The 26,346-nt window shown below is 42.5% G+C and overlaps 1 protein-coding gene across 8 annotated transcripts in view; it reads right to left on the bottom strand.

The window, feature by feature from the left end:
- The window catches only part of SULF1 (sulfatase 1), a 125,869-nt gene that overhangs the window by 41,612 nt on the left and 57,911 nt on the right, over positions 1–26,346 (bottom strand). For 6 of the 8 annotated variants that reach the window (XM_075494793.1, XM_075494791.1, XM_075494794.1 and 3 more), the window contains 5 exons: positions 25,134–25,193; positions 24,577–24,811; positions 18,681–18,920; positions 6,012–6,163; positions 3,816–3,985 (listed from right to left, as the gene is read on the bottom strand). In XM_075494793.1, coding sequence (XP_075350908.1) covers positions 3,816–3,985; positions 6,012–6,163; positions 18,681–18,920; positions 24,577–24,748 — 734 coding nt within the window. In that variant the 5' untranslated portion in view covers positions 24,749–24,811; positions 25,134–25,193. Of the gene's footprint in view, positions 1–3,815; positions 3,986–6,011; positions 6,164–18,680; positions 18,921–24,576; positions 24,812–25,124; positions 25,194–26,346 lie in introns of those variants that run through there. The other 2 variants (XM_075494795.1, XM_075494796.1) reach the window with 2 other exon arrangements.

Genomic DNA, 26,346 nt, shown 5'->3' with positions numbered 1-26,346 from the left:
GCTCCCCTCTGTATACGAGCAAGTGGAAAACTTCTTCTAAACAAACTTCTGGTTTGTGTTTTTTAAAAATGTATAAAGGTGATATTTCAGTCAAATGATAGGTACTTTGCCAGCAAAGAAAAGTCACATAATTTAAGGGCCTGCTTCAGCTACTGTTCTTTTAAGCAAAACTTCCCCTCACATGTGGTTGACAGGCTATCTTAATCCTTGGTTTGTAGGTATAACCTTCCATCTCAGTTTGTAAAGCCAGCAAGCAGCTTTTGACCTGGTTTCCCTTCTTTGTTGGAGGTAGGCGTTACAGTAACATGATATAGCAACTACATTTTTAAAAACAAAATCCAAGGTCAGATGGCTGTCACCCAAGGTCAGAAAGAAAGAGATTCAAATGGTGCTTGACCACCAAGGAAGAAAACCTAAGGGTTAAACGTTCAAATTACACAAACCTTGGCAGGAGGGATTTTATTGTTCTGCTGTTTTCACAGGGAGCACCGAATGTTTCTGTGAGAACTGAACTTCTTATATCTTTTAGAGCATGTTGCTAATATTTTTGCTAGAGAAATCAGTTATTTGGAGACTTCAACCACCCAGACTGGCAGTTTATCTTCAGTTTGTCTCATTTCTTAGTCTGCAGACTGAACTCTAACACATGCAGTCAGTCAGGGCAATAAGAAACACAAAACAACCCAGCAAGGATCTCTTGAGGTCACTAGAGAAAAAACTTTTTGCAATAAGGTTGCCAAGAAATCAACAACACCAGAAGACAAGAAGAAGCACAGCTGAGTCTCATATTCTGGGCTATTTCACAAGTAGCCTAGCAGAGCAAGGTGTTGCTTGATGAGAAGCTCAACATGACCCGGCAATGTGCGCTTGCAGCCCAGAAAGACAACCGTATGCTGGGCTGCATCAAAAGAAGTGTGACCAGCAGGTCGAGGGAGATGATTCTGCCCCTCTACTCCACTCACATGAGACTCCACCTGGAGTTCTGCATCCAGCTCTGGGGCCCCCAGCATAAGAAGGACATGGACCTGTTGGAGCGAGTCCAGAGGAGGGCCATGAAGATGATCAGAGGGCTGGAGCACCTCCCCTGTGAAGACAGGCTGAGAGAGTTGGGGTTGTTCAGCCTGGAGAAGAGAAGGCTCCGGGGAGACCTTATAGCAGCCTTCCAGTACCTGAAGGGGGCCTGCAAGAAAGCTGGAGAGGGACTTTTTACAAGGGCCTGTAGTGATAGGACAAGGGGTAATGGTTTTAAACTGAAGGAGGGTAGATTTAGATTAGATATAAGGGAGAAATTCTTCACTATGAGGGTGGTGAGGCACTGGAACAGGTTGCCCAGAGAAGTTGTGGATGCCCCATCCCTGGAGTGTTCCAGGCCAGGTTGGATGGGGCTTTGAGCAACCTGGTCTAGTGGAAGGTGTCCCTGACCATGGTAGGGGGCTTGGAAGTAGATGATCTTTAAGGCCCCTTCCAACCCAAACCATTCTATGATTCCATGATTCTATGATTCTATTTAGACCTCAAGAATCCATACAAATAAAAATTAATTTACACAAGTACTCAAATGAAACTAAGCCTGCAAATAGATAACTAGGATCTTTGCTTGATCTTTGCAGGTGAGGTGCAACCTGTATAAGGTGGAGAGGCAGTTAAAATTTTGGAGACTAACTAAACCCATTGGTTCCAGCAGCACAAGCTAGAAAACAAGTAGGCTGAAAACACCAAGCAGTAGAAAGTGTCAGGAGCATGATAAACCAATGCAAGTTCCTACAGGCACTCTTTTATCAGAAGACAGTGAGCATGGAGCCTAAAATGAGTTGCTTTGGCCTGGGGAGAGGTAGGGTGAGATACAATGATTCAGTGCTTTTCTTCCAGACACGGTCCCCACAGCTAAGCGGAAGCAGTTTGAATCCTACCCTCCTGTATGATGGATAGTCCCCCAGCAAACAGGATGGCTTGCCTGAGGCCAGGCAATCTGTGCCACTAAACGGGAAGCAATCTGTTGAACAGAGAGACACCAAATAGATATAATTCTCTTGCTATGAAAAGGGGTGATTGAAAGAAGACATGGGAGAGGTCCATTAAATTTGATGTAGTGACTATTCATTATTCCTCATAGTATGGAAAGTAGGGGACACTGGTGGCATGGGCAAGCTCCAGGTTTAGAAGGAAAGAAAAGGCAGTCCTTTGTCCCTGATGCATGGGGTCACACTGTGGAACTTGTTGCCCCAAGATGGTGGGGCTGCCACCGTGGTTCAAAAAGAGATCAGACCGATACAAAGAGAATGGGGCACAGTCACTTAGATGCTTCACCTAGACTGCTGATTTTCAGAAGCTGGAAAAATGAGGAAAAGGAATCTCTCTTGTTCCCCCCCCCCAAGCATTGCCTGCTGCTTTCTGCTAGAGCACATAATTCCAGATGCTGAGTTAGAAAGATCTTTCATACAACCCAATATGACAGGTTCTATGCGTTCATGTCTATCCTATTTTACCTTTAGGACATAAACAGGTGATAATAATTCTTCAGGATGATTACCTGAGAACCATTTTCAAGTGAATATTTGCAAACTAAAGTTCAATCTCATCACTTCTGTATACAGGTAGAAATTACCCTGAATATCTAAATAAGTATGAAACATTGCTGACTGGTTTGCATTACTTGCAAAGACTAGTCTCAGGAATGTGGGATCATTGAGAATATAGGATAAGAAAAATATACTTAAGAATGTAAGGTCAGGGAAAGTGGCATATCGAGAAAGTAGCTGCCAATAAGAGGATAAAAAAATACAAACTAACAAATATTTAACCATGTGCCATGAACAGCAAATCTCTTTCTGGCCCCCACTAGTGATCAGTTTATGCATACAGTTTATGCAGTAACTGCTACTCCTTGCAATTTTAAACTAGTTAATGTGACTACAAAAAACATCCCTGCATGTGAGCTACTGCAGGGTGTCCAAAATGCAATTTGTAGACCACAGAGCTTTTCCACAGTGTGAGCTGATTCCTCCTCATTTTCAGAGGCCAAATCAATGTACAATTCAGCTAAAATATTTTATTAAGTTTTTTTTTCTGTGTGGAAGGAAGTGCAAAGGCATCGTTTAGCACAAATGGGAAGAGTGGTCCACATGCCCACGGTAGACAGAAGGGCAATGGAAAGCTTCCCTATCACCTCACTATGAGGAAAAGGACCCAGAATATTGAAGTTATAAAGCAAGCTATTAAATCCAGTGCTATCCTCAGGTTTTTACCTGGAGCTGGCCTCAGTTCTAGAAACAAAATGAAGAGTTCTTCTTTTCATTATAGTATAATCACCAGAAAAGATTAAACATGTTACTTAAATATGCAGTCTAATAGGCTGTTTTGGGAATCGGCCAATATCTAGCCTATAAACAAATCTGGTGCACTCAAAAGCTACAAAAGGGTGTTTTTTCCTCTCAATGCATTCAGTTAGTTAGAGCCCAGGAAACCCATATCTTAGAGGAAGACGAAGGAAGTAATATCTTTCCAACAGATCCTGACCTGTGTCTACATATTTTCAGGGTATTGTAAGAAGCTGCCCTTACAAAGCCAGATACTGACCTTTTAATCTCCCACAACTTCCCAGGAGGAAAAGAGCTTCTCTCTGTTTTAATAATGGTCAGAGCTGTCACTCTCCTCCCAGAAAGGAGCAAGCATGGCAAAAGAAACAAGCAAACATTCACCACTTACTATGGGTTTCTTATATTTGAACTCTCTGTCCCTACAACCTCTCCGTAAACAAATATCTCGCAAGAAGCAGATACAAGGAGCGGGTCTGGCAGCGTGTGATTTTGACTTACATGTGCTGTGAAGCATTGGGGTAGAGCTCTGAGAACTGTGGTGCCGAATCCTCGGGGCCATGGGGCGCAGCGTGGCTGATGACCATCATTATGGGCCTATGGGGATATATCCTCTTAGACATTCTGAAGTAATTAATGCTCTCATTAGTGATTAGGTCTGTGAAGTAGTCCTGGAACATACGATTAACACAAAGCAAAAGTTACAAAGTGCATGATTAATTAGATCACATACTATCATGTTATTATGTTATTTTCAGGTCCTCATTAAAGCTCAGATCAGGAAGTAAAAACATACCATCAAAGAGATGTACGATTCGAGGGAGCATAGGGGAGACTGAGCAGTAATTACCTTCTTAAGCAGACGAGGCCACGTAAAATGAGACAGTATTTTGCAAATCAAATACAACAGAAGGCATTAAGTAAATATGATTACCAGAAGTAACATTTAAAAGGACAGACTATACTGACAAAGATACGTTTCTTGAATTTCACTGATAAAACACTTTTACAAGATAATGGCTCCTAACTGCAAGAAATCATTCACTCTTACGTTGTTTTTATGTTTACATAAACATTTCTTGCGTGCTCTTTGTTCAGAGTATACTTTTGCATATGTACAAAGTGGAAGAAAGCTACAACCGGCAACAGATTGCAAAAATCTTTATCAAAGAAATTGCAAATGTGAATGCAAGGAGCAGTTGAATTCCTGCAGGCTCTGTTCGTTTAATTGTGCAACTTTAAGCAGTGCAGCTGCTGAGATTAAGGTTGTGACTCACTAATAAACTGGCTTAACCCACAGCCAAGGTGGCAAATGGAAGCCTACAAGGGGAAGGGAGGAAATGGAACTAAGAAAAAAAGATGAAAACTTAAATTAAACCACCTGCCACCTTGGAGCATTCACTGTTGGCCTGGAGGTCTAGTGCGAGCTTCATTGAGAAAGTGCTGAGACAATGTTTGTAATTTCAAGCACTTCCAGGCATGACTAATCATATGTTGTGGATTCGAGGCCCCGAACAGCTGCAAAAGCAGAGCCTGAGGGACAAGGTCTGTGTCGCATGTCGGTGCTAGGACGAGGCAACCAGCTGTGACCTCCTCACTTGCCTGCTCCCTGTCCCCCCTGCCCCTTCCCCTCGCCTGTAGCACGCTCGGAGCACACACGGTAGCCCTGGCTGCTACAGTCCTTGCAGGGATATGGAAGAGACAGTGAGCGACCTTTTGGTGTACAAAATGGGTAACGAGTGCAAGGCACTAGTGTTGTGATAATTTCTGGGTTTGTGGCCTGTTCAAGTCAAATGCCCGTATGACTGCTTTCCCAAAGCATCCACTCCCCTCCTATTTGCCTATTTATTCTAGCTACACACACAGGGTGTGTAAGGAATGTATAACTAACCAATATTCTTTATTTTCTTTTTTTTACTCTGTATAAATATATAATTAGTATGATGTAATTTCTACGGGTGGGGAAATCAGAAACAGGCATTGCGAACTTCCAATAAAATCTCATTACATGGGTCAGAAACCACAGCTGCAACATCTGTATCATCTTCCGTGAGCTACAGTCTGAGGAAATTCCAGATTGCTTTCTGCAGGCTGGAGAGTCTGCGATCTGCGCTCCTAAGCCTTTCTGAGAAACTTCACGGCAGTGGGCAGGTCACCTTGGCATACTTTCCAAACTTTGTCAATAGCACAAACAAGCTCTGAAGTTTTCCAACGGCCGTGTTCTCGCGCTTATCTATTCTCATAGTCATATCTGGCGTCTGACACCACAGGTGCACAGCCTTTTTTTGTGTGTGTGCCCTGTATAATGGAAAGCAGCATTAACGAAGGTTTCTTATGTGAGTAACAACCGACAAACACTCAGCTGACTTTAAAGTTCAGTAGTGCAAGGGGCACAATTATTTTTGGGAAAGGCCTTTATTTACTATTTGCTTCTGCCACAGAACCATCACTTTCTAGCAGAGAGAGGCAGGGAGGGAAGGAGGAATCACCAGGCTGCACCAAAGAGCCCTTGGAACTTTCTTCCGTTGTGCGATTAATACTCTCACATAGAAATTGATCTGCAGTGCCCTGGAGAGAAAATGACAACTCAATTTCTTGGTTGTAGTTGGTTAATTAATTAATTATCTGGTTAATTAATTATCTGAAAGTAATTTTTAGATGGATTAACGATGCAGCATTTATGTGTCTGGAAAATACCTTTGCATAATCAAATCCATGCTTCTCTTTGTTACCATTGCGAGAAATGGTGTAATTATAGAAGCGAGAGTTCTTCACTAATCCAACCCACTCTCTCCACCCAGGAGGGATGTAGCTGCCATTGTATTCATTGAGGTATTTCCCAAAAAAAGCTGTGAAGGTAAAAAAAAAAGAAGAACACACACACACACATATGAGGCTCTGCAATCCAAGTCTTTTAGTCTGAGTCATAAGCATGCATGAATGAAGATAAAATGTGTTAGAATGAGTCAGAGTTGCTTTATCAAAAATGTTCCTTTTTTACCTTAGAGGGTTTCGAAATTAAAATAAGTTATTTCCAGAGTTTTTATGAGAGTTGAAAGCCTTCGTGACGTTAGGTTTTCTTCTTAATCTTTTGGAATCTATTGCTCACGTGAAGTATTTTTGGGGTTTTTTTTAGAATGACTATATTTCTCTTGGTTTCCACTTGGAAATGGAATAAAAACTCAGTGCCCAGAGGAAACATCTGAGAAACACCTTGTGGTTTTAAGCAAGTCCTGTGATGTTTTGGGGCTCGGCTTCTGACTTTTGAAAGTTCGGACTTAGCAACCTGGCTACTTTTGTTGGTTTGATAAAAGGTCTGGGAAGTCCCGATCTCCATCCCACTGGGCCACATTTGGGTAGAGCAAGAGGGAATCCCCACCCTGCTTTGCTACCACAGCTTCTCTAGGGCAAAACTAATGAAGACACAAAGACTTGGAGGTCAACTACCTCTACCTGGCCTGCCAAACTAAGTGTATTTTTTTCCATTAGCTCCAGGTGACAAGTCAGAACCTACTCAGACTGAAACTTGCAGCCTTTGCCGCCGGGCCCAGGAGGGTTTGCTGGTGCTCCTGCCAATTCCTCTGGAACGAAGTAAAAAGGAAAACAATCTCACAATGCAGCGGGCTCCCAGCTATCTGGGAGTCGTGAATCGCTTGTGCCAAAGACACACGGACACCAGAAGCTGGCCAACTGGCTTTGGGAGGGCGGATTAACGCTGGCATGGCACCCTGGCAAATGCAGCCGTGTTGCTTCTAGGGACAGATGGGTATGGAAGTTCTTTAGCTGCTTGTGTATGGTCTTTGGCCTGGATAAAAAAGTCAGTTTGGATGGCTCTGCCCTGCTTTTCCACTTCCTGGGGAGTGTGGTGACAAAACACCTGACTGGGCCTGCAACTTGGGTTTTTAGGGATTTATTAGCTCTGGCTCAGTCCCAGCAAGTTACTGGGGTGTCTGAGTAACTTCACTGCTTGCATTTTTAATTTTCTTGAGGTTTACAAGCCCCTGGAGGGTCACCTGTGCCAGCAGTCCTGTCACCTGTGTCCCCAGCAGCCAGCAGAAAGGTACACCTGGTGCTCACAAAAGAAGACACTCCTGAAGAGGAGGCAATGACAGAGACCTGTCCCCTTCCAGGGACAGAGCTCCTCTGGGCGATAGCTGCCCACCTCACCGCACCCCTCATGGTACGCAGCCCCTGCCCTCGCTGCTGGCCCTGGCTCGGCTGGAGAGCTGCTGCCCAGCGTCACTTCCTCAGCTGGGCTTTGGGACACACGTCAAACCCCTGTACTTGTTTCCTACTAGGAAATGAAATCACTTTGGAAAACCTCACATTCAACCTAGACACATTCAATCTAACCAAAAAAGCACATTTGTGGAAGGGCTTAAATAATGCAGATCTGATTGATGTGGGCATGGTGAACTTCCTGGGAACACTGGTGGAAAAATCAGAATGTTCATAATTAAAACTTGCCTGAGGCAACATAAATATGGTGCAATCGGATCATATAACTGCCAACTGTCACTAACCAGAGGTTACAGTCATATATAATGTTACTTTCCTATACCACGTGGAATGTGACATATAAACAAGTCCTACAGACACTAGACCAGGCTTCCAGCTCTTCCTCCCACAGCCACTCAGAAAGCAGCCCAGCCGCTCTCCTTTTTTCTTCTGAGGCCAACCAGAAGTCAAGATGCTTGAGGTGAAGAGGGTGACCGTGGGGAGGGAATATGTGCCCAGCACCGTTGCCTCCCGGAATGGAAACCATACCTCTCCTCTAAGGCAGCCAAACTGGGTTAAACTCTCAGAGAGTCAAATGTCCAGGGAAAGTGTAAGGGTAAAGGCTAAAATACTGTGGGAAGTGAAGCCACGGAAAGAGAAGAAGGGGAAGAGAAGTCAGAGAGAGGCAACAGTGAAGAAAAGTATGGGAGAGTGATGTGCCTGAGAGAGAGGAAGCATTACTGAGCCAAGCAAAATCAAGGACAGTCTGTGGTTACAGGGGAGATCTGAGGTCAGCCCTCCTGAATGCCACCCCAGATCCATCAGCAGCTACTGCATGACCTTGAGGAACCTCTGTGTGCTGCGCTCATCTGTAAAGGACTCTACTGCCAACCTGCCTCCCACAAAGATCAGAGGCTTTCAAGCTGTGAAATGAAAGTTATGGCAATTTATCATGTAGGATGGTTTGATAGCCCCACCTATAATTAAGATTGACTAATACTGAAACCTGAACTCTGCTATTTACAGTCTTGCCAAACTTCAATCATTAGTGATGACAGTTTCCATGCTATCTGACTCAGGCTGCATCTTGCTCTATGGAACATTTTAGCCAAACAGTTCAGCAATTTCCAAGAAAAAGGCTAGGGAAAAATAAATGGGTTTGCCCATTTAAAAATCATTGGCAAGCTTTTCTCTAAGAAGTTCTAGTGTCTGCAGGTTTTGATATAGTGTCTTAGTAAATAACAGAGGTGGCTATGAAAATCTGTCTCAAAATGGTCAAGCTCTGAAAAACTGTAGCACACAGATGATCAGGAAAGACTTACTACAGCTTCTCAGTTTAGTGTCCCCATAGGGTGTTCCTTTATGGACCTGAGAAAGTCCCCAGTTTCAGTTTTGGCACTAAAACAAAGAACAGGCAGCTTCTTTCTCTCCTCCTCTCCTCCCTCTTTTGATACTCAGGCATTACCTGAGAGAAAGTCACCAGCATAAAATGCAGAGATGAAATTACCTGGGGCATAAGGACGAGAAAAGATAAACTGAATTTAGAAAAGGAAAGGGAGGCTTGGAGCTGGTGGGGGCCAATTCATCTTGGAATTTCCTTGCTTTAGATTACTTAATTTTCCAACTTTAATAATGTTTTGTTAGTTCCCCTTTGGCGCCCTGAACCCCATATTTCGGTGCACTTTATGAGAGTTCGGATTGACAGCCTGAACCATTCACCTTTGTGTTGGCAATGATTTAGTATTTTATCATAAAAATAATCTCAGAGCTGTCAAGCTTTAAGCAGCTCCTTGAGTGACAGTTTGCAGAAATAGATGTTTCCCCCTGTTGTAGAATAAAGCAGTTCCCCTGTCAAACGTACAGCAAAGCCCTGAATACTAGTAGAAGCAGCGGTAGCCGTGATAATGGATCACATTTGCCAAATTGCTTTAACCAAGAGTGGTTTGTTGGTCAAAAGCTCAGGAGGATATGAGTAATTAGACAGATGAAGGGAAAAGCCAGGCTTTTACTGAAACACAAGAGTTCAGTCCCTTCACCATGGGGTTTTCTGAGTACCACTGAGTACAGGATAGGGCGAGTGAGTCAGAGCTGGAGCCCAGCGCCAGCAGTCAGTGTCTGGCTCTTCACGCTCTGAATGAAGACAAGTGCCAGAGTAAAAGGAAAGCACAGTAGTGTCCATGGGGCCAAATAATAATCAGCAAGTAATCACGATAGGTGTCCTAGTTGTTTTTTGTTAACCAGAGGATTGCAAACAATTAAAGCACTATGGAACATGTCACAGAACTGCCCAGGAGCTGACACCGTGATGTGCAAATGTCCTTGCTGGATCTTCACATCCTTGGCTTGTAGAGTCAACCCACATCCTTAACTTAGCTGTAGCCCAACACTTGCTGAATTGCCCAAGTCTCAGTACTGACTGGGAATGCTCAGCTTTAGAAGCCACTTGCACTCAGCAGTTACAGGGTTTAGGAAGCCATTTCTGCTTGTAATTAATAAAACAGAGATTATGACTCAATGGGTAAAAGCCTCATTAAAAAGTAAAAAGTCAAGGGACATCTTTTCATTATTGCGTGTAATGGCCCCCACAGGGATAACAGGAAAGATAAATGCCGATTTTTGCATTTTAATAAGACAGTGTTTATCTGCATTCTGGCAGTTTTGCTAACTGTTCCCAGGACACATTGTTATTTTTTAATCACATGTAGAGTAGCTTAGTATATCAGAATAATTGTATTCTGTGTGAGTATGTTCAATTAAGTTTATGCAAACAACAACACATGGCATGGTGAACAGTTATACAGATATCGATGCGTCTCAGGAGTGGCTGCAGAATACATGTTTGGTATCTAATATGAATAGATGCCTTAATACAGGTTTTTGTTTTCCCTTTAGCGATTAGCTAATGAGACCTGAACTGGACCATGAGATCCACGGGCTTGCAATGGGTGCAAGACAAGGAGAATTTGACCCAGGGGATCTCTGGAATTTGAAGCCAGGATATTTATAGCTGAATGTGATTCAAATTCTCCTAATTGCCAGTACTTTTTTACCCAGTATTTTCTACAAGCATTTATGACTAATGTTTACAGTATTACACAATAGAATTAGTCCCCTAACTCCTGTCAGCATTAGTGGATTAGCGTACAGGTGAACTGGGCTACATCTACTGGCAAGACATCTCTGCACTTCCATGGATCAAAGGACATATATTATGTTCTACGCCCTTGTTATTTGTTGAGGCTTATGGGAACATTTCCGATTTAAAACAAACCCAAACCTTTAAAAAGGCATGCTGCAGTAAGGTTTAGTCACCGTGACCCAGACAAGAGCTTTAAGCAGACAGCCCACTTCCTTTAACAAAGTCAGGAAACCATTTACAGGAGTTGCGAAGCACTGTTTATATGACATTTCAGGGCTGACACACAGTGATTCTGTGCTTCTGGGGACAGAGCCCAACAAAACTGCAGCTTCCGGATTATTCCAGTAAATTCCTCCTTGCTTTCTTCCCATTATGCAAGCGATAGACTCAAACCCAAGCAGTTTGACTTTCCCCTTCTGTTGAAAAATTACAGAGGATTAGTGTATCACGTCATTAAAGTGCAGGAAGCCAGTTCAGTATGCCAGCACTGCCTAGGAAATGAAATAAGCACTGTCCCAAAAATGTGGTGAGGAAACTGAGGCACCAAGAGGTTAACTTTCAGCTAGACCTAAGTCACGCAGGAAGCCTGTGGCATTGCCAAGAATATTATTCAGGTTTCGCAGTTCCCAGTCTTGTAACTTAACCGCAGTAGAAAACCCCAGGTTTTCTACTTTTTCTCCAGCTTTGTGGGTCTTTCCCAGTTGCTGCCAGGTTTACCATTGTAACCAAAAAGAGCATTAAAGATTTTATAACTCAGCAGTTGCAAAAGGCATTAGCCTATAACTTGATATAGCAATCGTTAGCCTGGGTGATGTCTTTAACAAAGCCTGTATTATGGGCCAAGCTGGTAGCACTTTCCAGTATTGATGTTGTCTGACACTTCTCATTATAAGACCCTGTTTTCAGTTGCTTATAACTTTCTTATACTTGGAGTGAAATTTTCCACGCTGGATGTCTGCCTCAGGCTGAATTTTTTGAAACTTCTTAGCCCGAACAGTAGCCAACTTTGAGAACCGCAGTAATGGAAAAGGAATTACGTTTAACATCTGAAAAAAATTATACAAGCTTTCATTTGATAGCACTTCCATGCTCTGCACCGAGAGCACGAACTCTGTCAAAGACATGATGGACTCTCTGTCAAGGAGGCACCTTTTAGCATCCTGGTGAAAATCTGTCCAAACTTTGGTCAGTTTTGAAAAAAAACCTGCAGTTTGTGTGTGCTGGAGGTCTGAGCACCTTGGGATTTTATTCCCTGTCCACCTGTGAGTGGTGTCAGTAGGTGGGAGAAAGTTGATTGAAATGCAGAGGGCAGGAGATGACCAGATAAGGGCAAGCAGTTTGGGGAACGGCAGGAGATCCAGCAAAGGAGCTGAGAGGGGGAAAGCAGTGGGGGCTTGGGGGCCCAAGACTGGCAACGTCAACCAAGAAACTGGACAGTGAGTGCAGAAAGGAGAAAGAAGCCGTGACTGACAAGGCAAGGGGGGTGAGAGAAGCAGATTTGCCGATCAGGCTGGGAAAGGAGATCAGTAAGGGTAAGCGGTGGGAACAGGATGTGTCCGTCAAGGACTGACTGGACCCAGGAGGGGAGGGAGGGTGGGAACGACCTGAAGACAGACAGGCTGGGGGACAAGGCTGAGAGCAGAGGCCAAGGTGAGGTGTTGCAGGGCCAGAAAACTGGGATGAGAAAACTGAAGAGTGGAGACTGCTCCGCCTAACAGGGTAGGATGAAGGGAGCCAGAAGTGCTTTTGGACAGTGGGGAGGACACAACAATGCCTGGAAGGACTCCTGAGTCTCACTGGTACCTTCCTTTCAGCAGACATCTGAAAACCTATAGCTGCCACCCCCAGCCCACATATATGTGATAAAAACCCACTCTGCTTAGTAACTCTGTAAGAAAGCAGTCGAGTTTTGCAGAGGGGATCTGAGATCCCCGTCCTTGCTGATGTAGATGCTGGCATCATGCCACTTGATAGAACTGGTCTATGTTTTTAAACTGAGGAAAATTCACCCTCCAAAAAGCGACATGTTATTATGTAGTTAAAGACTATCATTTGGCCACGTGAACAAGAAAGATGAAACAGTTGCACAGACAATGTTCTATCCAGATTTTCCTAAATGAAGCACTCGAATGCGTAAACTTGCTAAAAATCTTTTAGTGTACAGTTTTCTGTACAATATTTAATAGCACAGAATTCTGTTTTAAGCATAAGTAGGTGTGCTGGTTTTGGCTGGGATAGAGTTAATTTTCTTCATAGTAGCTAGTGTTTGGGGGCTATGTTTTGGATTTGTGCTGGAAACAGTGTTGATAACACAGGGAGGTTTTCGTTACTGCTGAGCAGTGCTCACACAGAGTCAAGGCCTTTTCTGCTCCTCACCCCACCCCACCAGCGAGTAGGCTGGGGGTGCACAAGAAGCTGGGAGGGGACACGGCTGGGACAGCTGACCCCAACTGACCAAAGGGCTATTCCAGACCATATGGCGTCGTGCTCAGCATATAAAGCTGGGGGAAGAAGGAGGAATGGGGGACGTTCGGAGTGATGGCGTTTGTCTTCCCAAGTAACTGTTACGTGTGCTGGAGCCCTGCTTTCCTGGAGATGGCTGAACACCTGCCTGCCCATGGGAAGGAGTGAATGGATTCCTTGTTTTGCTTTGCTCGTGTGCGCAGCTTTTGCTCAACCTATTAAACTGTCTTTATCTCAACCCACGAGTTTTCTCACTTTTACCCTTCTGATTCTCTCCCCCATCCCACCAAGGGGGAGTGAGCGAGCGGCTGTGTGGGGCTGAGTTGCTGGCTGGGATTAAACCACGACAGTAGGCAGACATGCTGTGGTTTTTGATGAGGTCCTGGACAGAAACCAAAAAAGTTTCACTTCACATGATACCATAGAACTAGAAAATCCTGCATGTTATCCTTTTCAGCCTTTTCCTTCTTCTACATTTCACTTTTTGTGGACTACTTGAATATATTCAGCATATTTCACTTTTATTTATCCATTTTTTAGTTTGACTGAAAGTGCAATTTTATTGTGAAAAGTGAGGCATATTTTTAATTATTTAAAATATTTACAAGTTAAATTCTGTTTGATGCACCCTAGCCTCTTTTATACCAATTAAGAAAGAACCTGGATGCTTGGAGTTCTCTCTCTCTCTCTATTTTCACTTTAGAAATATTTTGAAAACCAGGACTCATTCCCTGCTCACTCTTTCCCACCCCTGTATCATATTCTGTCACCCTCTCTGTTTTGAAAGGGTGCATGAGGCAGGATACAAATTAGGTCACTGAAATGATGCAGATTAAAAATAGCATGTGCTGGCAGTGAATTGTACTGTAAGGCTGTGAACAGGAAACACACTGGCTTTGCCTCCAGAGGAAACGTATTGTCTGCCCACACCTTCAGGAGGCATAGCTTTTGCACCCTTTATGAAAGATAACTGGTCCCTGTGTGTCAGAAGGGAATGGTGCACAGTTTAAATACTCCTTAGCTTTCAGTCTCTTGCCATCTCAGCATTTTATTAGTTCTTTGGTCACTACGCTAAGAACTGTACCCATAAGTGACAGATGTCAACTGACACGCATCAGAAGCTGACGTGAACTGTTGAACATATTAACTAGATGTCAAGCAAGTGACCATTTCTGTTCATCACTACACAGAAGTCTGTCACTAACGTCAAAACATGCCAGATAGTGACATCTTGATGTCCGGTCACCTCTTGAGTTTTAAGTTTTACAGATGCAAGCATTTAGAAATTAACGTTCAAGTTGCTTAACTTTGCTACGTTACCATTTTTGTCCCCCAAAAGGCTGAGAATGCCATCAGGACCCTTGCATGCATGAGTCCTGAATGTTATTCTGATCAGTTGATACTTCTAAGCAAGAAATAAAATATTGGGAAATACATCTTCCCAAAGACGATCCTAAAAAATATAAGCAAATAATTGCCTAATTTGGTGATCTCTATTCTTTCAGGTGGGGCTCCATAAGGGGGGAGCCTGGTCCCGAGTTTGGCATGTTGCTGTGAGGCTGTCAGTGGTCACTGAGCCAGGGCAGACTCCTGTTGTCTCCTGCACTGTTACACTGGTTGTGAAGGCTAAGAGGAGGGAGGATTAGAGAGTAATAGTTTTATAAATTAACACTAAGCAGAGAGGGCTCTGAATGCATACGCATGTTAAGTCAGGGTGAGAATTTTAAACTTACATTTCTCTTCATATTTGCAAAGGGATGAAACTTCAGCTGGTAAAAACGTAAAATCCCACAGTATACAAAGTGTGACGCACCATTTAATGATAAAATGATTGTTGCATTTATGTCTCCTGGATATTGGCTGTGCTGCTGTCATGGCTCTCTGTTCTAAAATTCTAAGACAATGCTCAGCTACTGCTTGCTTATGAAGATGTAGCACAATCCTCCTTTCCTACTGGAGGAAGCCAAGGTTGAGTTCCTGGAGTTTTCCTTTGTGTTTGTGTAGGTGAATGGCAGTGTGAACTGACAACACCGAAGAGCACATCTGAGAGGCAAGGCTACGTGCTGTAGGGCTGGGACAGAACAGTAGAAGGCAAAGAAAGTAAGAGGCTTCAACAGCACCACAGGAAGGACTGAAAGAACAGCAAATAACCAGCCAATATTTTAGAAAATGCAAAGCAAAATCTTTAACTCCTGCACCTAATAATCTTACGAATAAAATTTCTGAATATAAATAGCTGAAGGCATGTCTACTGACATTAAAAACTATGAGATGAAAGAAAACTTCTCAAGCTTTTTTCACAATTTCCACAAAATTTGAAAGTGATTACAGAGTGACCCTTTTTCCTCCCCAGTATGAGCAGCTGGAGCCTATGTAATTAAAACAAATGTCTCATCTCTTTGAAGCTCTCCAGAGTTGCTTTGTTTTCTCTTCCTACCTATTTACTGTGTCTTCCTTGCTATTTCCTATGAATTCTAGTTTAATATTACCATTTTTGTGGACTTTCAACAACCAGGAAGCTGTGCAGTTGACTCATTGCTGCATTAGCATACAGCTTGTGAGTAAGGGAAACTGTAAACATTGAAACATCCTTAATTGTTTTGGGATTTTTTTTAATGATAATTAGAAGCAAAAGTGATTTTGGTTTGGCAGTGTTGTTTCTGAATATTGTCTGCCCTGCTAGCACCCAGCACAGTTCCTGCCTATGATTTAGCACTGACATATAATCTTCAAAACGGGATGTTTCCATGAAATGCAACACCTCCATTAGGTTACATCAGAGTAGAACAGGAGTAGAAGAGTAAAACAGAAAAAGGAAAGAAAAAAACATTCTGTTCTTTGCCAGGTTTTCCCAGTGGGCTCTAATTATGACCGCAGTTTATTAGAGCACATTTCAGACCTCTCTTTAAATGGCCTGCTGTGCTTGCGTGGAGTCCTTGTGGCTTCAGCAGGGCTCCCCTCATAAGCAGTCTGCCCACATGTGATCAATTGCAGTATAGAGGGTTTAGTTAAGGCCGCGGCAGGTTTAGACAGCGGATGCTTTATAGATGTTGGAAACTATTTGGAGTAAAGAGAAGTAAGGACATTATATAAACACTCCCCCACCCCTTTATTTCCACCGGCTGACTTATATAATAATTTGATCCTATGCAAAAAGTGAGAGCTAAATCCTCATCATTTTAAACAGAGAACCAGGTTGGAGGTCTCGCACATTTTCTCATCTGGACTGGAGCTCTCTGGACCAGTGCCTTATCAGGGCTGTCAACAAACTGCGAGTCGCCTTGGGTTGCTCACTTCTCTTTCTCCGCCTCAGCTTCCCATTGAGGAGGATACTGATTTCCTCTCAAAACATGTAGAAAGGCACAGGGTAAATACCCACAGCGTCTGCAGCATCAGCACAGAGTCACGACTAGTCTATGTGGCACGTAGCCACTCTCTCTCCCCCGTTCCCTCTTTTTCACTCCCAATTATTCTTGACTCCCAGGTATTTTTGAGTCATTACAATTTTACTAAACTTTCTAGCTGTGAAGTGTAGATTATTAGTTGGTTAGTGGACTTTTGATGACTTTTTAATGAGGCAACACTGTCCTTGAAAAATGTATTATAAGATCTGCTGTTAATTAAGCTGCCACTTCAAAAAATAATTGTGGGGTAATTAGAAGGTAGGCTCATGTTACAAGGAGTAAATGGATAAATTCTTTGGGGCCATATTATTATAGGGTCAAACAATGTACCTTAGTCAGAACTGGAGTTTCATACAAGGATTTTCATTTGTTTCCGTTTCCTTTTTCTCCTTCCTGCCCCTTGTTAAAACTCACCTATCCTGACAGTTTTAGGACTGATGTTCTCTCTGCCTGCCTTTGGAAAGGGATTTTTTTCCCTTTCCTTTTCTTTTGACCCCTTTTTCCTTTCCATTTAATAGGGCCAAGTCTGCATTTAGTAGACATCTCTATGTGCCTTCATAGACAAGGCAGTGCAGAAGATACACCCAAAGCAGAGTGTACGCAGATGGGCAGAGAGGGCTAGTGACAGAGCTATCCAGTTTACGCATGAGGCATTTAGTTGTGCAAGTATTAGATTACAAATCAATAAGATACTAAATTTTTTAAGAACAGGAAAGCCAGGTCCCACATGAAGCAGCCATAGATCACGCAGAAAGGATTTCCGAGATGTAAGCCATGAGATAAAGCTTATATTTTAGGGTGAATTCAGCACCTTTTCTAGCAGTGATTGTCAATTCTCTCTCCCCTCTTTTTCTCCTCCAAAGCCTTGATGCTGACCCTTACTCGGGTTTAGCAGTGCTGTACTCAGATGGTAACTTCACTGAAACCAGCTTAACAGAGACTGAAGTACTATTCAGCACGTGTCAGAGCCAACACCAGGTTCAAAGAAGTTAAATATTTTTCTGGTTTTGCTTTTTAAACAGGATGGGGAAGCTCTCCAGAACTACAGATACAGAGACAGAAGAAAAGAGTGAGCTGTCTGTGTGGTGAAGAAAAGATGGCAAACAGGCAGATAAATTTAAGGCATTGAATATAGCAGCATTAAGAGAATTAAGACAAGCAGACAGCACAGAGACATTCGGCTGCTATATGTTTTGAAAGCGATCCGTTCTTGTGCCTTAGCCGCTGATAGAGACAAATTTCTTTGCTGCCAATTACATTGTAAGGAACACAGTTGGCACTGAGCTCTGTGCCTCGTTGGTCCTGTAAAGGAGAGTCTTTGTAGTCGAATGACGCTTCTGGACAAATTGCACCCTGATGACCTCGCACAACTCCCGTACCTTGCAAAGGGGAAGTCAGGCTGGAGCTTAACGTGTCTACGGATTGAATCTTAGGGGATAGGTGATGCAGAAATGAATCAGGTTTTACATCAAGCTGAAGCACAGACGAGAGGAATAAGAAGAGTTCTTTGTAGGCAGGAAAGGGATCTCCTGACTACGGAAAACCACCAGGAATTTACAAGAAAACTATCAAATCTTATTGGTGCACAGCAGAACAATTCTTCTTAAAGGCATGTTTCTATTCCTTTTCAGAAAATGCAAATGAAATATTGCTCCATGGCAAAGTTTAAATTATACCATTCACCTTGTTTCACTCCCATGACAGACACTTCGCTCCTGTGAGGTCTTTGGCACCAGTCCCCAGCCTGGCCCTGACATCTTCTTCCATAACTGTTAGCAGCTGTCCACAAGCAGGCCATAATACTGACCATAATCACGGCTGGAACTGCCAGTTCAGACCCACAATGCCACTAAAATGCACCTCTCACACTAGGTGTAACTGCCCAACAGCTTATTTCCCACCTGGGACATCCAAATATGAAAATATGCTGCTCCATTACAAGTGAGTTTCTTTACATGGCCGTTAGCTGTGGATCTGGACCAGCAGGCAATACTACCTTTCCTCTCCATAACACTAAAACTCTGCTCTGTAAACCCAGTTTGGGACAATAGTCGCTTCATTTTAGGCAGTGATTCGAGACCCATTGCTGAATATCTGCCATCTTCACTTTAAACAAAGAACTAGTGTTGATTTGTCTCTTACCTGTTCTATACCCAGTGTTATTGAGATACACAGCGAAGGTACGTGGCTCGTGAGTAGCCTGCCATGAGGGAGAAGAGCAGTTTTCGTTGTTGGTGTATATGTTGTGGTTGTGCACATACTTCCCAGTCAGCATGGAGGAACGTGATGGGCAGCACATTGGGGTGGTTACAAATGCATTGATAAAAGAAGCCCCTCCATTCTCCATAATCCTTCTGGTTTTATTCATCACTTGTAAGGACCCTGCAATAAGAGGTACCGATCATCACTGTGCTGCAAAAAACAGTTAGAATACATTGGCTGCTACTATGCCATTAAAACTAAAGTATCAGTGATTAGCTTGCCTTTGGACATCAGTCTGTACTACTCCATAGCTTAGGTAATATTAGGAGAAAAGATAAGATTTTTATTATATCACAAAAAATACTTTTCAGGATTCCAGGAATAAATTTTTCTCAGGCTTCAAAACAAAATTAAAATACAGACTAATCTAGAAATCGTGTTAAATCTTTAGAGCCGTATCAAATTTATAGACCAACCGTTCTTCAAACACTGCTGTAGCAACACAGTATGTTACACAGACTACATCATAATCAATGTGACAGTAAAATACGTAAAATTCTGAGATTACCTGTGACAATTCTTTCCATTTTATCAGATACTCAGACAGAATGAGAGAGAAAGAAGGTAAGGGAGGGAGTGAGAGATAGGGGAGAAGAGAGAGACAATTTGGTAACAATTTTTCTAGAGGAAAGTTTCTCTGGACACAAGACCAGCATGTCTGGCTCTGATACTGAAGCACTATGCTCAAAAGCAGGTTTTGGGGATGAATCTGTATGCAAAAATATTGGCAAAATTCAGCACCTTTCTCAAGAAACTGTATTGATCCAGTTTAAAGAACAAAGACATTTTTTGCATCTTTCAAAACTTCTTCATGACCAACAAGGTGAGACAGGCAGGGCTTGCAGATTTCAGATTGCAGAAAGACTGAGCAGCTCCTGATAGGGTCTGTCAGTATTTGCTGACAGCTGTCAAACTTTGCTCTTTCTGTTATCCAACAGAGCAAAGATTGAAGGGTGAGGGTGAACTGTGGATATGGCAGTATGTGTCCAGGAAACAAGTTTGTGAATTGTAATAGTTGCACAATTTTGATGGTAAAAAGAGGTTTCTGGAATTCTACTTTCTTTTTTCTCTTTGTTTTTACAATTAATTTTGCACAGTTGACAGCACTGGGCTTAAATTTAAATTCATTGATTCCACTGATACAATAAGACTTTTCTTGGTGGTTTTATTTGGGTCACTTGAAACCCAAATGAAGAAAAATAATTTTTTTAAAGATGAAAGACATGTCTGTAAAACCACAAAACTGCCAAGGATGCTCAACTTTAGGTGTAAGCAGTAAAATCTTACAAATTATTCTACTAGTTGAAGTTAAGCATGCTCTGTTTTGTTTTGAGGCTAAGGAGTCAGTGCCGACTATGAAATCTTTTGCATCAAAATTGTTTGATTAAAAAAAGGAAGAGGCAGTTAGCTCATCAGCATTTCCTGGTGCAGTGCCAACGTCTGTATCTTTAAGGATACATTTAATATCCTGCGTATAAGTCACCATCATTTTGGACTCTTCTTCTTTCACAGCTCCTCTTTTCTAAATGCAGAGCATCTGCATTCATGCTTTCCTGAACTCAATACAGGCAAACCCCATGTGTTTAGAGATATAGAGAAGTAGGAGAGTAATGGAGAGGTCTCTGAGCACAAAAGGTCTCCATTTGTATGAGTGGGAGCATTTCACTGAGTTGTTGACTAAAAGTCAAATGAGAGATCGTCTTCAGTCTACATGTCTTTATCTCAGACCCGAGGCTGGCTTTTTCTTTTCAGTTTTTGTTTTGTTTTGGTTTGGTTTCGCCATAGCTCTCCCATTTTTGAAGTGCCACAGTTTATTACTGAGAGCTCAGCTGTAAAGTGCTTGTAGGTCTTCAGACGGAAAGTGCTCTGTTCAGGTACGCTAATGCACGGTAACAGCAGCAGAGCTGATGTGCACTTTCATGCCTTTATGCATTATAAATGAGTAGCTGTTAGAGAGCTTCCTCATTCCTCTGCTTGGTCAGCCCTCCGCTCTTGCAAACCTGCTGTTTATGGGTAAGTTTTTCCTCCAGGTATGCACTTACTGACACTGATAATACATTTAGCCCCTCTGGAAATTCTGGAATAGGCACTTCAAAGCGGGTGAGACTTCCTCATTTGGAAAACAGAACGTAAGTAGAAGATAAAACTTGCTGATATAAGTTACAATCCTTTGCTGTCTGTAGCTCTCCTCACAGCTTGTACTCTTTACCATCTGGCCCACAGTCTTCAGGGCACACGCACTCAGGTGCTGTCTGGCAGCAGGACACTCGCGCTCTACATGAGCGATTGGGGAGCACCTGAGGGGAACCAGATAACTGGGAACAGCCACTTTGGACACAGAAGTTAGCAAGTTTTGTCAGGCAAGAAATTCAGTGTCACCTCTCAGTCTATTCTCGTATATCAAGAAATATGTTTGGTAAACAAGGTTTCATAACAAGTCTTAAAGTTGCTATGGATTTTCATCCCAATGTAACACAGGTGGACATCTCTACAAAGGGATGGCTAGAGCCACCTTGTCCTTACTTGGGTTATATGCAAGGCCCCAGGAAGGTGATGGACTTAGATCTCAGCACGTATCCCCATTTTTTCAGCTTGTGTTGTTAAGTGCTTTGAAAGTTCTAGTGAAGATGGAAAGCAAACCAGGCAAATTATGCCTGATATGATGTATCTAGACGATGCTGTGATCTCTTCACCCACTGCAGTACTCAGTGGGTGGTTTATATGGATTTCACTGAGTGGTGCATTAGGCTATAAACAAGGCTACAGAAAAAAGTAATTGTCTCAGATAGATTTTTCCCTCTTTTTTTTTTTTTTTTTTTTAACCTTTTCCCACTTCTCTGACATCTCAAAGGCTCTGGGTTAGAAACACTGGAACTGCCAACGTATTCATTAGTTTTCACTCCTTTCTGACATTATGCAAGATATAATTCACAGTGAGGATTATCAGAATGATTGGGGGGTCATGGTTTGAGGTACTGATGTGTGCAAGCAATAGAGAATCTGGAGGACAGGGAAAGAGACTAAAGAGTGAGGAAAAAGTTGGAAATACCTGTACTAATGCCTGAAGAGAGTATAGACCTGACCCCAGTGGGAGCTGGGGCCACTGCCCTGAAAAGCAGCAGTACGTTGTCTGCAGGAGGGCAGTAGTTCTGGGCAGTTCTGAGTTCTGGGAGCTGCTGCTTTGCCGTGAGCAAGATGCCCTTTTGCCTCAGTGTTAGGCAGTTATTTCTCTACCCTCGGGATCTTGGTGGGGGAAGGAAAGGGCACAGAGGCCCAGTCATTTCCCAGCTTCTGGGCCCAAGTATTTGCTGAGTTTCTTCAAGAGCTGCGCCAGGCTGCTTTATACCACTTAAGTTGCCATCCATCAGCTGATCAGTAATATCCTTCCTCTGTGCGACATTCCTCCCAGCATAGCTAGGAACTGACTGGAGTTGTGGGGCAATTTGTGGGTTTTATCTGAGAAGCTGAATGAGACAGCAGCTCTGCTGAACTTCTTTGCGTTCAGAATGCAAAACTCAGAGGGATGGTGCAGATCAATAGGAAGATGTGCATACTCCTATACTTTGAGCACTAACTAAATGCAAGCTCCCTGCTTCTTGCAAGTTTTACTTTGGATAACTCCCCTGTATATCATTTGCACTCAGGCATCTGAATATTTTGGTTCAATGCTTATGTGTGCTCTGGAGACAAATTCTTCCTGACTGAAGTCTATAACATACCTTATATGCTTTTATGTTCAAGCATTCATTTAGAAGAGCTTTTAGAAATGTTTGTGCTGGGAATACAATAGCAAATAATCCATATTGAGAGACTTCAGTCTTGTGATTTATGGATAGCAATGCCTAAGCTTTTTTCTGTTTGTGTCAGAAAGTGTTACTTCCCATTGACCTTTGGGAAACTTAAGATTTTTCTCAGGAATCACCGAAGGGTGAGGGGACAATTCACATGTGGAAAACAGTATGGCTTTACTTTTCAGATAAGCAGAATGATTTATTAGTAGAAGTGCGAATAATGCAGTACAGTAAGTCTTGGGGCTGAATCCTGTTTCCTGTGAAATGATCTATGAAAAGGGGAAACCTGTGTCTTCATTCAATGCAGTGGGAATGCATACACATCCAGGCTATTGCTCAACTGCTTGCTAATAGGAGCCAGAGCGCCCAGCGAGCATCCAGAGCAGCTTTCAAAGAGAAGAGCTCCACAATATGAACAAAGTGGCTTGCCACGTCCTTCCTGCTCTTTCACCACTTGCAAACCCTCTTGCAAGATCGAAGACAGCAAGTCGGTAACGTTGTTCAGAGATGTGTGTCTGCTGACCTACCTTCCCCAGTGCCCTGGAGAAAGTAGGCTCTTTCGGACCACAAAAAGGAAGACGTGACTTGACCCTTTTAACGAAATTTTCAGAACGACTCTATCAAGAAGAAATGCATTCCTATTGTAACAGCTGTATTTTAGGCCAAAAATAGAGCCGGGAACAGCCATTCATTATGCAGCACAGCTAAACAGAGCAGACATTTGAAAGAGTGAGAAATAAAAAAGATAAGATGTGCTCAGATCTAAAGGCCTGGACTTGGAGCTCTGCTGCATAAAAGCATTAACTCTTAGTCACGAAATACAGTTTATTAATTATGTTCTCACAACCCTGAAGGACTGTGTAAATTATTATTGCATCATGACAAATACAAAAATGCTAGCAACTAAAGAATTGCTTTTAGATCTAGACCACTTTTTGTCTACAACTTTCTGGCTGAAAGTATGTGATTTTAGAACAAATGAACTATTTTGTTATAAGTTTTCTGGAATGAAGCATTTTGATTTTTCAATGTCATATGGCATTTTGTTTAGAAATTCACTATACTTTTATTAAAAACATGTCTTTCATTAAAAAAACCCTAAGAATGTAAGATTTCATTTCAAATTGATTTGCCATTTTTTCACCTTTTTGATCTTACCTCCCACCCCCAAAACTAAAATATTTGCCCGGGGGTAACCTCAAATGATCCTCTTTCTCTCCTTGATTTTTCACTTCGGGCAGTGAACCAAAAAATCAGTTATATGCATAACTACCATTAATATCTTTCTAACTTACTTAATGGAAAACACTCAAAGGCCTCCTGGAACATCATCCAAGTGTTTTAACTTTTTCCACCCTTAGAAAAATATGTGAAAATCACTTCTGGCTGATATGTCCAGGTTGTGCTCAGATATTTAGTATACTTGTGAAAGTAAAACTATCCTATTTTTATATATATATAGCATAGTTTTAAAGCAGATGGATTTTAAACACTTTAATAATTCTTAGAAATATTAAGCTTATGTCCTGAAACCAGACCGATTTGTCTGTGTGCATAAACATGTCAGATGACATGCATGCATGTGACAAATATGTGGAGAATAGAGATACTCACCTATACAGCACTGAGGGAAAGGTTAACCTCGTAAGGCTCAAATTTTTAAATGCTACAGAAAGTCACAAAGTGAAAAAGGGCTTTTGATGCAAGTTTTTTACCTGTATTTCCTTGCATGTATTATTAAATACTTTTATAGTGGTGATTAAAGCCTTCCATGGTGGATTTTGATAAGCATATATTTCCTAAAGTCTATAACTAAATGTGATGAATGCTATTAAATAATATTTGTGAACTCATTTTCCAGACTTGTCCCACATTCTGATATTTTTCTAGGACCAGTACCTTTTCTGCATTTAAAGTACTTTCTGATTGGCAGAAATTACTGAAAGACACGTGACAAAATGAAGTAGCAAATAATTATTTCTCACCTAGCTCCACATCTTGATCATCTGTGAGTACAAGGATGATATTTGGTCTGATATTTTTTCGCTCCTGCTGCACACGTCCTCTGAACCTCGGGGACTTGACGGTGGAACAGTGACTTGTTAGCAATTCAGTACTGAGCACTGCCAAGATGAATGCAAACCAAGAAGACTTCATAGTAGTTCCAGTATTTCAATGAAAAGACCGATCCAGAAGTGCCTGAGCTCTAGTTTTCAAGACCTGTAGGGAGAAAAAGAAATTCTGCTCAAGCAATAAATAAACTCCCAGTCACACAGTGAAAGGATGACACTTAGGGAAGTCAAGCCTGACACATACCATTTAATGTGATTATAAGCCATATTGTTGAATAAGAGCTTTATTCTGTCATTTTCTAAGAATAAACTCGGTCATTCTGCAACTATGCTTTCTCAAATAATTTTTGCTTGAAGTCATGCCACTGCCTGCATTTTGTATAGGCATGACTTCTGGTATACTCCTCACAGTGCTCCTTCTCCTACACCCCACGCTTCTTTTTATGCAGCTCGTTCCTTACATTCAGTACCTGGGCGCAGTAAAAAATTGCTGGGATGCAGACGTGTTCAGAACATCTGTAGGAGGAGCCCTGTAAGAAGAAGAAAGCAGAAGGCTTGTCAGTCAAAGACCTCAGCACTGTGGCTGTGCTTCAAAGTCTCCAGAACTGTTCGTTACAGCTTCTTTCTCTGTCCTGAAAGGAAAGAGTAGAAAAAATTTGCATTTCCCTCAGCTCATCTCCTTAATTTAATACCATACCTACGCAGCGGTTAGATGGCACCTTGGCTGCTAGAGATAAAGGACATATATATTATGTCATCAAACGCAGGTGCTTTTCCAACAGTTATAGGCAGCCTGAGATTCTGAGAATAAGAGTTAATTCCAGTATATGGCACCTGGCAAGCAATAAAGCTATTTTAGGTTAACTCACCTGCATGAGCGACTAAACCCTTACAAAGCAGAGGGGGAAGCATGGCTGTCATTTGCAATCTGCATTGGATCACTATGTGAAAAGTCATCTTCCCACGGACAAGAAAGCTCATATTAAGTGACAGTCCAGATGATCTTACCCCGCATTGTGAAAGAGCGTAACTGTCCCTCAATCAATCAACGACGGACCTGAGTACCTCATCCATAATGAACAGTACCCCTGGCACAGCCTTGTCCTCGATACTCCGCTTCCAGACTCGGCTCAGCACGTTATCAGAACCCCCTCTCCGTGCCTGTCAGTCAAACAGCCTTGCTTTTGTAAGACCTGATGCAAGCACAGAGGCTTGGCTTTGCTGCAGCAGATTTAAACCTGCGACTGAAAATGACTGATTGGCCCAGGGAGGAATGGGTAGCCACTTACACTTTAACATTTTTGGCATTACTGACTGAAGCCCTGCAAAACCGTCCTGTTACACAAGGGAAGGGAGGGGATATCTGGGGGCAAAAAGGAAGGGAGTGGGAAAGGAACCGCGGAGTCCTGCCTGCTCCCTCCAGGGTATTGACCTGCCACATACATTCCTTCTGTTTTTATTTTGGCACTATCGATAAAGCACGGTGACATCAGTCAATTAAAACCCCCCACAAAACCACCCAAGCCCAAGAACATTCAAGAGGTCTGCCCGAGGGGAAGCCCGCATGGGAACTGGGGTGCACATTATATAATTAGACTGGAGCATAATTCACAAGGAGACCTGTGCATCCACACCTGAGACGTTGTATTCAGACATGCAACATTAACTACAAACAGATTAATT

The sequence above is a fragment of the Mycteria americana genome, chromosome 2 (assembly GCF_035582795.1).
Source record: "Mycteria americana isolate JAX WOST 10 ecotype Jacksonville Zoo and Gardens chromosome 2, USCA_MyAme_1.0, whole genome shotgun sequence".
NCBI lineage: Eukaryota > Metazoa > Chordata > Aves > Ciconiiformes > Ciconiidae > Mycteria > Mycteria americana.
Note: the sequence above shows the minus strand (reverse complement) of the source record. Positions and strands in the feature narration are given on the sequence as shown.